The sequence below is a fragment of the Hyposmocoma kahamanoa genome, unplaced genomic scaffold (genome assembly GCF_003589595.1).
Source record: "Hyposmocoma kahamanoa isolate Upper Pololo Valley unplaced genomic scaffold, ASM358959v1 87, whole genome shotgun sequence".
NCBI classification, from domain to species: Eukaryota; Metazoa; Arthropoda; class Insecta; order Lepidoptera; family Cosmopterigidae; genus Hyposmocoma; species Hyposmocoma kahamanoa.
The window spans coordinates 6,648,775-6,661,706 of record NW_020654422.1 but is presented as its reverse complement, the minus strand read 5'-3'; the positions used below and the strand labels follow the sequence as shown (position 1 = coordinate 6,661,706).

Sequence of the window (12,932 nt, the reverse complement as noted above, 5' to 3'; positions counted from 1 at the left end):
GTGTTTTATTGATGATGTTTGTGTGAATAACTTAAGCTATGCCGACGACATGGTGCTGCTGAGCCTGTCGATTGGTGGCCTGAGGAAATTACTAAAAGTTTGTGACAATTATGCACTTTTGCATGGTTTGAGGTACAACGAAAAGAAAAGTGAATTTATGGTATTTAATGTAACAGTAAATATTCAGACAATAATCCACCTCTATTTCTTAACGGAGTACCATTAAACCGTGTAAAACAATTTAAATACCTTGGGCACATAGTCACATAAAACTTGTATGACAACTTGGACATAGAAAGGGAATGCAGGGCTTTGTCAATTCGGGGTAGTATGCTGGCTCATACGTTAGCTCGTTGTACAGCTGAAGTCAAAATAACGCTTTTTAAAGCATACTGCCAGACGTTCTACACGAGCAGGCTATGGGTCAATTTCACTCAGAAGGCCTATAACTTCCTACGCATTATGTATAGTAATGTGTTCAGGGCTCTGTTTGGGCTTCCTCGATACTGCAGTGCGTCAGGCATGTTTGCCGACGCTAGTGTAGAGGATTTTTACACACTAATGCGTAAAAAGGTGGCATCCTGTCGGCGCAGATTGCGAGAGAGCTCAAACAGAGTTCTTAAAATGATAGGGGATAGGTGGGACTCCGATCTGCTTGCTAGGTTCACCGAACTTCACAACCTGGGAGCTCGGTGAACTTACCAAGTATCACACATCATGTAATCATTTCATTATGTAATCAATTCAATGCATTTCATTCATTTATTCATTTTATTTTATTTTTATTTTGTAATTTTTGTACTAACAGTAGAATAGATAGCTTGTAAGTGTACTAACAAAATGGACTGTATATTGTCTGCAATAAATGATTTTTATTTTTATTTTTTTTTATTACTAATTATAAATATCTCTTTTTTCAACAAATATATTATATATACATAATCACTGGATTTTTTCCAAATAAAATCTCTTTGGGTTTCTTCTATTGGTATGAACAAAAACTTTTTGTAATTAAAAAATTCGTGCGAGTTTTAAATTGTTTAGATTGACGTGTGTCAATCTTTGCTAAAATTGTTAGATTTTTAAAAACTTTTTGGTTTTTTGACAAATATTTGCATAATATATATTGTTAATTTTTTAAGAATATTTCTATGTTTATCTTCTTATATAAAATATCTTGCATAATATATATTGTTAATTTTTTAAGAATATTTCTATGATTATCTTCTTATATAAAAGTGTTTTAAATTTTGCTTTATAAATCGTATTTTATATTATTTAGTATTAGTGTTTCTTTTCTTACTACAGTGGTGTAATTTGGAGAATACTGTGTGAAAGTAAAATGCAGGCACCGACGACGGATACATTCGATGATGACGACGAGGAGTCTTTTTTCGAATCGCCCTATGCCAGCGGACACTGGGACTGGTGTCATAAGGAGAATAAGCTTGTTTTCGTGAGGTGGGTACTCGTATTTGAATTTATTTTGCCCTTATTTCAAATAAAGTTTTATTTGAACGAAATAAAATTCCAGTTCAATAACCTACTGTTGCACCGGTTTTCTCTTACCGGTTGTATTTTGCTTATCATGGTCGTATTAACAAAAAAATAGACATTTTCAAGTAAACTAACGGATAACTCACTTATTTATGGCGAATTTTCCACGACATGTTTGTGTGTATGTGAATAGTCGGTACCAAAACAACTTTTCGGCTAGAAAGTTGTTAAGTACTATATCGGCGGTTAGTGTGGATGAGATATTGGAACGTGCCTTGGTTAGTGTAGTGTGCAATCCTACATAATATGCTTTTAATAAGAATGAAGCAAACGAGGCTAGTTTGTCGCCGCCATCGCCTGCGCCCACACCCGTACTGAGTGACCGAGTTTTTCAAAGCTTTGGTGCGCGGTTTTCGTTGCGTCTAAGACTCAGGACGCGTTCCCATTATATCGTGATTGCAGATAGTCGTGCAATTTAAAGTATCGTGTCTTGTATATTTAAATGAAGTTGTTCACACATAGAACAACACGATTACCTGTCGTTCACGACTTTTTTGGCGTTACGAAGACAGACTGTCGTGGTAATGAGAAGAGGTAGAACGACAGTCGTTTGACGATAAATAAAACGTCACAATAAAAATGTAACGACAAGTAATCAAAGCAGCTTCAAACGATTTTGTCGTCCAAACGACAAGGCCGCTGCCATGAACCGTTAAATTGTCGTCACACTAGATCGTGACACGTGAACGGGAACAGTTAAAATAAACGTCCACGACACAGTCTTTTTTTTATAATATGTAATGTATAATATGTAATATATAATATCAAGTGACGGCACGCACAAGTCGTGCGCCTGATGATAAGGCACACGCCTGACCATAACAGTTGCAGTTTCACTCAGAGCTTCAAATCGCAAAGATCTGAGGGGCACAGCCACTGCGCCCGTTACCCTGAGACATAAGTTGATAAGTCCCATGTGCCTGCAATTTCACCAGCACCCTTACCCTTCAAAACCCGAACACAATAATGCTAACATTACTGCTTGGCGGCAGAAATAGGTAAGGTGGCAGTACTTCCCTGGACGAACTCTTTCACAAGGAGCTCTACTGCTTACGACAGATAGTCGTGATATGGGAACAGGCTAGACGCGACAGTCGTCCAACGATAAATAAAACATTACGACACAATGGGAACGCTCCCTAAGGACCACGGAGTGGTTCGAAATATGTCTGACACGCATTTTCCACTGAGCGGATAGTCGTGGTTGGCTGGTGGCGCGCGAGTCTTAAAGTCATTATACGATACCCATAGAGGCGGCCGCGACTCTGAGTAAAACAGACTCGCGTCGAGTCGAGCTCACGGCTAGTCGCTTAGTGGAAAATGGCACTGAGTTTCGCAGTAGTTTTCTTTAAAAAAATAGACATTTATATAAATTTCTTTGGAATACTTTTAATTTGTATCATATTTGAGCGTCGATACTTTATTGCAGCGATATTGCCTCGTTATCAGCCAAGCCAACCTATGTACCACCTGTGATAGTAGGACCTATCGAATTTAGAGACAACTTAGACGTCTTGGAACAGGTATAGATTTATGGTATTAAAATATATTGTATAAGAGTCTATTTAAAGTTTAAAAAAAAACTAGCATAGCTTAGTTCACAAGTACAATAGTAAAGACTTTCTTATTAATTCTGAAATAAAGCCAGTGTCCCTGCCACTCCACCCGTGCAATGGAACCGATTCATTACGGGAAACATTTGAATTAGAGCTAAAGTAGTGTCAATTAAGGTAAAAAAGGTTTTTTTTCGAAAATTTCTATAGCTTCACATTTTTTATAATTTCAAATCTTGTGTATTTCTACGCGTTACTTCTCGTTTTACTTGTATGGTCCCTTAGCCCGACGTGAGTAAATATTCACGTTAATTTCAACAAATACAAACTGGCGAACTAACAACTGATTTTTTTTGTTGTTTTTTATAATTTCAAGTGAGGGGACGAGCAAGTTGTGCGCCTGATGGTAAGTTACACGCCTGTCTATAACTGATTACCTACAGTCCTTCGTGCTTATTTTATGGAATATTTTCAGCACAAATTCAGAAAAATTTTCCAAAGGAAAATTGATAAAGAAGACGATGTGGTAACTTTACAGGTATAGTCTTCGTTTTAGTGGTTACTTTGTTATCATTAAATAAGACTTTAGTATTTCTTACTACAAGTATAACGAGAGTTGATGTCAGCAACCATGTTGTACTCGGTTTAGTGAAAATGTACATTGTCGCTGTAGCATCGTCATTACGTAGAGTGACAGAATAAAGGTTCCTTTCTCATTTGTACACATTAGTCGGATTATGGGCAAACAAGGTCAGTTAGTGTTTATTTTCATCACATACCGAATACTATTCAACTTTGTATTTTTTGTTGAGTCTTCTACCTTGACCTTTCGTTACGTCTCATTAATTTGAATTTGTTAATATAGGTATAGTATACGTTAATGGATATGCTTCCAAGAATTAAACAAAGATCATGTTTGTTCTCATTGCTGTTTCGCACCATAGTCCTTATTTTTTGTATTTTTTTTAAATAATTGCGCATTTAACTGTAATCGATGATGCTCAGTAAATTTCGAAGACTTACTATCCCGTACAAATCTTGGAATACTTTAATAGATAGATCATCAAGTTCCTGTAATATTGAGTGTCACTGTTGTACGTGGTCTCCTATAATAATATTAAACTATATCAGATGTCAGAAGAACCTTTCATACATATAGGAATAACGCACGAAACAAAAGTAGTATGTGTAACATTTGACTTTAGAGTTTATCGTCTACTCATGTTACCAGGATATAAAAGACCTAGTTCTATACACTGCACCTACTGCTTTGTTATCCCCCATGATGGTCAACGTTTTGCATAAACCCACCACGGAACGCTTCCTACGCGCCCTCATACTCTACTGCCAGTACTATGGACAGGTTAGTCTTTAGAGAAGCGCTACTCACAATGAGCAATATAAATCCTTTAAGATCATGATTTTATCATCATCATCATCAACAACCCATTTATATGTCACATGTTTGTAGGCCATAGTTCTAGACCCCACACGTTTTTCGAGAGTTGTGAAACTTCCTCGACGTGCAGGTACGACGTGGCAATGTTTTTCTTCGTCAAAAAGCTCATGATAAATTTCAAATTAAATTTCGCACATAAATTCCAAGAAACTCAGAGGCGTGAGCCCGTATTCGAACCCACGGCCTCTGCTTGCGAGGAGGTAGATCAAACCATAGGGCTACCACGATTTCGGTCATGATTTATAAAAAAATGCAATATTATCTATCTATATGTACGATAGTTTAAAGTCAAACACTGTTCTAAATAATTTACAAGTATATTTCGTATCCTTGGTAAAATAAAGCAACGTCATACGGCAAAAGTGATTTATCACATGAAAGCGAAAAGTAATACGAACCACAGGAAACAAACTATCTATATGTGAAATTTTATTACTCCTATTTAAACATAAAAGTTAGCGACTAACTTCATTGATAGAATCTTGAAACCTCTCTCCTAAAAGTTGTAATCTCGCAGATGGGGCGTTATTGCACTAAGGTTGCGATTTATACGAGGTTAGAGCGATTACACACGGCGACTTTTATCAGCCATGCAAACGCGATCCAAACGCGATACAAACGCGATGCAAACGCGATGCACGTTTTTAATTAATTAACTAATTTATTTCTTTAATGTATTTATTAATTTTAACAAAACAAAATATTGTGCAGAAACCTATACAGATTTTTCTTTCAAAATTATTCACACTAGCGACTGTATCGATGCAGTCGCGCGTTTGCATCGATGCAATCGCCTATAAATCGCAAGTGTAGCGATGTAGTGTAGTGTCACCGTGTGTAACTCTTACATAGGTTTGTCAAAAGTGTCATTTATCTACGTACATATTACCTACGTGTCTACTGGTTATAGCGAGTTTTAATTTTTACATAGATTTCTGATATAATGGCTAAACGGACAGAACAGAGGGAAACCAAAATTTATACGTGTACGAGTTACAAGACTGAAATGAAGTTCTGTGAAAATTTACAAGACCTACGCTTGCTCGTCACTAAAGAGTACAGTAGTATGATTCTCGGTATAAACGTTTGCCTATGCTATCTTATAGCACCTAAGTTTAAGATTCAAAATAATTACAAAACAGTCATTTTAGGAGGTGCTGATTTTCAAAACTTTCACCACAAGGGCAAACAAAAAAAATTGACTTCCCTTTCAAGGCGAGAAGGAAGATTATTTGAATCATTGATACGCCTCAGTGTCCAGATAGTGTGGATAGCATTGGGTCGAAAACGGTATAATTTGATCGGTATATGGAACCATTTTATTCACATTTTACTTTGGTTTTTAGGAATATTTTTACAAAAGTTTCCTTTTTCAGAAATTGAAGTAAATCGGTTATTCCGATCAAGTAAATTCAATCTCGCAGCACATCACGCAAAAATAGATACTGCAGCTAGAATGTCGTTACGTGAACGGCAAGTCTTTTTCGGCAAATGTTTACAACCTACCCATAAACTGAAAAGCCACTCGCCTTTACTTAGTGAATTTCATTGCGACAGAGAAATAGATTACCGTCTCCTTGGACTTGGTGTAGTCAAATATCCAGAGTGAGTATATTATAAATTACAGCCTTGAAAATGATCGATCAAAAACAAGACAGGACTTACGTATTGCTATATCAATGATAATTGCAGACTAAACCTTCGATTACAATACCTGGAAACTATGCTGATGACCGAGGAGTCGAAATTAAAAGAAATGAAGTTATCATTGGGCATAATGGGCCTGCCCCGAACGGGTTTCGATGCCTTGTTACGAGGTGTTCATTTACCAGGAAATGCCAGCAAACGTCCCTCTGTGGCCAGCTTCCGACTATCTGGGCCGAGGTAAGTTCAATTATGTTATCCATATTAAACCGTTCCCACTAGTTATTAAAACATCACCATTTACATATTTCCGTGTCAACAATTCCATAGTAATCAATATTTTGAACAAGTACCAGAAGTATCTATTTTGTCATTCTAATTCAAGAAATAGTGCAGGAGTCGACGGGTAAATGGAATTACCGCTGCTTCCATCAGTGGGTGATGAGTTTAATTGATATCATCAGTTACAGGTTTCTTATAAATGTATAACTTCTTATAATTTTCCCGATATTTCTGAACACTTACACTGTTCATGATCATGAGTGGCCAGCTTCAGCACGAGTTGACTACCGTCAACTACAGCTGGTTAGTTAACAGCGGGACGTGTAACCATTTCGAATTTCAAAAAATAAAAAGATCATAGTAGCAGTAGAGCTCCTTGTGAAAGAGTCCGACTGCCACCTCACCTATTTCTGCCGCCAAGCAGTAAAGTCCGAGTTACTGTGTTCCGGTTTTGAAGGGTAGGCGTGCTGGTGAAATTACAGGCACATGGGACTTGTCAACTTATGTCTCAGGGTTGATAGGCGCAGTAGCAGTGCCCCTCAGATCTTTGCGATTTAAAACTTTGAGTGGCACTGCAATTGTTTTGGACAGGCGTGTAGCTTACCATCAGGCGCATGACTTGTTGGTTCCGTCACTTGACATTATAAAAAATAATATGATGTCACACGATGGTAAGAAACCTGTAACTAATTATGTATACGATGGTAAGAAACCTGTAATTAACCAATCATTTGGCGAATAAGCACGAAAGTATAACAGATTTCTACTGTTGTATAGGGACATAAGGTTAATTAGCCCAAAAGCTCTTCCACGGAATCTCTATAGTTAAAATGAACAAATCAAAAGCCAGTTAATTGTTTTTAGTTTTCATACAAAATCTTGAATCAGCATTTCATCGATTTGTAAGATTTAAAAAATATTGTGAATTTCCAAGTGATACGACAAACAAAGTTTGTTTTATTAATAGAAATACCACGTCAAGAGATTTATATTAAAAATTTTTTTTATAAAATTAGATTTATATTAGTGTATATTAAAAATAATTCTGTGGATGCTGTGAATATTTCCCGATTCTTCCAGAATAAGTGCGAGGTCTTCAAGAACAAGTACGGACCAAAAACAGTTAAACACTATTTTCAACTTGCAGCCAAAAACATATGGAGATATTGTTTTACCCGATGGCGATATACAGTATGTTACATTTTTAAAAAGTACTAACGTGTATAATTAATTAGACACATTAATAACGACTATATATTTCATTTTCTAGTGTAAGTTCTTACTAGTTGAAAGTCAAATAATATAAAATTCATTACTGCCAGATTACTACGGGTTCAATAACAAGTTATCTCGTAGTTATTGATGTTAGTAATAGTGCATTGAAAAGTTTAGGATTCATCAAACGACAATCGAGGTTTTTTGATCATCGTGAGGCCATATGTTGTCTGTATAACGCCTTTGTGCGAAGTAAGTTAGAGTCTGGCTGCGTAATTTGGAATCCCCACACTAACACATATATCACAATGATTGAACGAATCCAAAAATCATTTTTGCGATTCCTGTATAAAAAAATATACGGGTACTACCCTTACTTGTACCCTACACTATTTATTTTGGGTATGGTATCATACACATCACTGGAAGTCAGGCGAAAGCTGGCACTTGTCAAGTACATTTTTAATTTAATAAGGGGATATCTCAACAACCCCCAACTGTTGGCTCAAATTCCATTTTTTATCCCACCTATGTCGAGATACCCCCTGCGTCGGCGGCGACATCCCTTGTTCGCTATACATCTCGCCCGCACACAGGCGCTAAAGCAGACACCACTATACGGGGCACTAGCTGTGATCGATTCTCTAAATAGGAATAATGATATCGACGTTTTCAGTTCTTCTGAACATAAATTTCTGACATCTGCTGGACATTACTTGGAGGCGGTCACGGCTCTGTGGTCGAAATACCGCAGATTGGTTTCGGGCGGTGATCGACTCGACTACTTTTTAATCGACTCGACTACTTTTTAATTGACTATGACTTACATGTTTAGTTATATGCTGTTAGTGTAAGTTGTAATAAATAAATAAATAAATAAATAAATAAATAAATAAATCTCTACTCCGAAATATCAGTTTTCATACAAAGATGACATCACTAAGTGCTGTCTGTACACGCGCAAGCACGACCTTTGGGAAAGTAGAGTCATCGCACCCATAAATGTTAAATGAAGACAATTTAAGACAACGGCTATATAGTGTATAAATTTGACAGAGCTTCGTAGAAAAATACCTATGGTGCTAAACAGTAGATCGAACGTACAGTGTAGTTGTTCTTTCAAGTTTTTGTAGAGAACTACGCACGACATTAGCAGTTAATAATAATATCCATCAAACTAATAGTCTATTAGGCTATGGTTGAGTATTCATGGCCTTAAAATTCGCCATCAGAATTATAACTGCAGTTCTAAAATCTTGGCGGTCGTCTAAAGACCAAATAGGTACGCTTTTGTGTCAACTATATTACGTCGTTTTCTAGTGTGTGTTACAAAGACAGCCATACGTGGCTGTCTTTTTCTTTCTTCCTCTTTGTCTAGTTTTATCATCGAGTATATAACCAGAATTAGAGACGAAATAAGGGCCATATATTCCTGATAACACATTAGCGATACAGCTCTTATAAATATCAACTCTCGTTTGCACTGAAATATAGATAGGCCAACTACTGACCTGTGTGTACGTCTCCGTATATTTCAAAAAATATTCTGTATTTATTGTAATAAAGATAATATCTGTAACAATGCCGTGCTATTCTATTCGGTGGTGTGGGAAAAACAGCAAAACACCTAATTACAAAACAAACGGAATCACATTTCATCGGTAATTAAATATTAAATACGTAATTTTACAATTTTCGTCCATTATAGCAAAGCTTAAGTTGACTGGTCGATTTGAAGTGAAACAGTTGACGACACCCATTGACGACACCCGTCAATTGTTTCGAACTCAGGGTAGCCAATCGGAGCGCAGTTGTCACAGTAATGATACGGCAGAATAGTTTTCAAACAAATTAAATGACATTTCGTCTCTATTTCTGGTTATATACTCGATGAGTTCTATGCAACTCAACCGTTATCTTTCTTTTTTCTCTGATTTAATAAATATCAAGAAACGTTTATAAACATGACGGAGGGAATGAATGAAAGAGCTCTTGCTGTATGTCCTATACAGGATTACTGGTTTAACTATCGCCAGGAAAAAAGGTATTGCCTTTCTTGTATAGTTACATAAATAAATCTTTGGCTTCGGTAAAATTTCTCTTTCCTTAATCCCCTGATTTAACTCTTTGACTAATGCTATAGTCTGCAAAGAAAAGACAGTAGAAAGGCGTGCGAGTTTTGTCTATATCCCTTCTGGTTAAGCTTAGCGTATAAAAGAAAATGAGAACGTTCGGTGAAATAATATATACTTTTGATAAAATGTGTTATGGACTATTAACCAATTTATATCTTTTCTACGAACAGAACTGCTCCCCCTGACGCGTTTCCATCTGAAAGACAACCGCCGCTGATTATCAATCGCCAGCAACATAAGAAATGGTTAAACCGATCGAATCGCTTGGCAAGTAAATTAGCTTCCAAGCGATACAAAACGCTTCTAGGCAAACAAGGCACGCTTCTAGATAAAGAAAAGGTTCACACCGAGGCGTATAAAGAGTCAGGAGAGTCCGAGTCAGGAGAAGAAAGAACAATGGAAGCCTTTCAGACAAATGCATTTCACTGCTCACAGCTCAAATTTACTGTAGAACCCTGAAAAATATTTAATACCTTATCGGAAAAACCCAAATTCAATAACATTACTCTACGCAAGTGTCCGTCATCCCCGTCATGGTTATTTCTAATTGACTCCTGTCTTGTACTTTAACCATCCACGCAGAATATGTGATGCTTCCATTTTCAACGTAAGAAGGCATGTTACAACATGACAAGTAAATGGCTACCTACTCATATTCTATTCAGCAATTATTCTGTCAAAAGTATAAATAATATTTATTCCGAAACCTTCATATTTCCACTGACTTTTATAAATGGTTTGAAGACTTTACGATATTGTATGTACCACCAGAGCCACCCATTTGATTCGTAAACATAATGTCCACCCAGAATATTATGGCAAGTGCTATTAATGCGTTAAAGCGGAATAGAAAATGGCTATTCTCGCCCTTAGAATGAATTTGTTTAAATATTATGGAACGACTGATTTGACCATGATTTTTTTGACGAAGTGTTTTCGCCCAGTTACACGACGCTAAAGTTTTCGCGTGGCGACCAGTTACCAGTGACCAGTTACCGCTTTCACGTACATTAATGTCGAATATGAATTCTATTTACTAGGCAACAACATTCAAATTTTTCGGATTATTACAACTGCGCGGTCGACGCGCGTAGACTAAAGACATGCCATCCTCCATCGCGCGCCCGGCATGCTCATTTAAAACGTAAAAGCTAAATAAATAGAGCATATTTTGCCATGACAGTTAGATGAACGCAGTCGCTGCGCGGAGACAGATGCACGCGGTCGCTGCTCGGTGACCACGCGGTCTCGGCGTGGCGCGGCGGCCGCGCGGCTTCAGCGCGATGAAATTCGTGTCGAATAAAATTCAGATAGAAATCGTTTCATTTACTGCTGTATACATATGGATGTTTAGTTGTGCCTTACGTTACTAATATTTTATGTGTAAGCCGTCGAGCATAGTGTAAGCATGAAGAGAAATAGAAAAAATGACACGTAATTCTATTGTAAAGGAGTTTTCTATTTCTTTTTTTAATGTAAGGGACATGCTATATTTTAAACCACTAAGCGTTATAAAATTTTATAATACCAATCGATAGAGCGGAAACATATATGAATCCAATGATACATGTAACTCATTTTCGACAAAATGTCCCTTACGTTAATTGATACTTCTGGTACCGATATTTGGTGCAAAATATACCTCTGTATACCTTAACTACTCTAGCCGCGAGAAGTTATGGATGTCAAAATCGTTTTAGAGTATCATCCTATTATTTAATCTAATTATATCAAATTAAAAATAAAATTAACTCCTTACATTCTTTACTTATTATTATTATCGTATTTATTTTAAACTCTCGCCTCTCCCAAGGCCTAAAAAATATTATTATTATTATTTTCGTATTTATTTTAAACTCTCGCCTCTCCCAAGGCCTAAATTATTTATTATTTATTATTATTTATTATTATTATTATCGTATTTATTTTAAACTCTTTTATTATTATCGTATTTATTTTAAACTCTCGCCTCTCCCAAGGCCTAAAAGATAAGATTAGATTTTTTTTTTTTAACTCTTTTATTATTATTATTATTATTATTATTATTATTATTATTTACTTTCAATTAAAACACTAATTTATATGCTTAAAGAAATTTTCTGAAATAGCGTTTTCTTCTTTTCTAATTAATTTCATAAATTGTATCACAAATGCGCTCTTTTTTAGTACTGAACCAAAATTTTATTGTCTATGGTACTTTCTAACCAGAACTATAACGAGTTTAAAAAAAATAACGTTTGCTAATTAAAATATCAAATATGACGCTACGCAAACGCACTACTGCTTCCCGATTGGTTATATTAAGCGGTACTAGGCCCAATCACGCGGACACTTCCAGTCTCTCTTTGGTTTTTTGTTTTGTAGAGTTTGTTTTGCTTTCCTTTGAATTTGTTGTCGTGGATAGTTAACAAAATATACATTAAATATTAGCTGTGTTTCATTATTTGAATTTGCTCGTAGAAAAAGTATCCATCCAACTGGTTTAGTCAGAATATCATTATGTACTACTCAACATATTGTTCAAATCTCAAAAATATCTTTTCCCGAAATGACTATTGTATGCAATTATTACATAATTAAGTCTTATAATTCTGACTAGGGCGCCGAAGCAAATCATGCAATCAAGCAATCAATGCATCAAGGCCTAAACATGGTACTCCACCTAAATAAACCCTCATTACGCAACGATTGTATAAAATACTATTTTACTCTCTTCTAATACTATTTTCTCTTAAAATCGAAGTAGCTGTTATTTGAAGTGTTGTACTGTTTTTGGAATGTTTTCCCTCTCCATTTTTCGGCTTTCAAATTATTTGAGCGTTTATTTGTTGACAGTTCCGCTTAGTTTTGAGGTGTAAAACGGGAATATTTTTCTCATTGACAATGTAAGAAGATTATTTAAAATGTAGAGATATGAGATTGTAAGAGTATTCTAAGCGTTAATTGACACTTAATTAATTAATTTTCACTTTATTCCAGTGTTATGAGATTCTAAGTGTTAATTAATTTTCACGTTTTTCTTGAGCTCAGAATTTTTACAATTTTTTTTACAATTTAACGACAATTTTACAGAATTAGTTCTTTTAT

General features: G+C 35.8%; 1 protein-coding gene across 1 annotated transcript; it reads left to right on the top strand.

Moving 5' to 3' along the window:
• Positions 1 to 1,342: 1,342 nt before the first annotated feature.
• On the top strand, positions 1,343 to 10,609 carry LOC113235326. Its single transcript, XM_026470988.1, has 10 exons — positions 1,343 to 1,461; positions 2,987 to 3,080; positions 3,586 to 3,648; positions 4,342 to 4,473; positions 5,501 to 5,645; positions 5,721 to 5,873; positions 5,946 to 6,174; positions 6,262 to 6,453; positions 7,576 to 7,686; positions 10,016 to 10,609. Exons 1-10 carry the CDS (start codon positions 1,343 to 1,345, stop codon positions 10,302 to 10,304), a joined length of 1,527 nt encoding a protein of 508 aa, XP_026326773.1. The 3' UTR covers positions 10,305 to 10,609.
• The last annotated feature ends 2,323 nt before the right edge of the window (positions 10,610 to 12,932 follow it).

Bases quoted from the DNA above. Each gene is read 5' to 3' on its own strand.
- LOC113235326 (XM_026470988.1), top strand. From the start codon at position 1,343: ATGCAGGCACCGACGACGGATACATTCGATGATGACGACGAGGAGTCT. The intron at 4,474-5,500 runs GTTAGTCTTTAG...ATTTTTACATAG, and splicing joins ACTGCCAGTACTATGGACAG to ATTTCTGATATAATGGCTAA. The intron at 6,175-6,261 runs GTGAGTATATTA...TGATAATTGCAG, and splicing joins GGTGTAGTCAAATATCCAGA to ACTAAACCTTCGATTACAAT.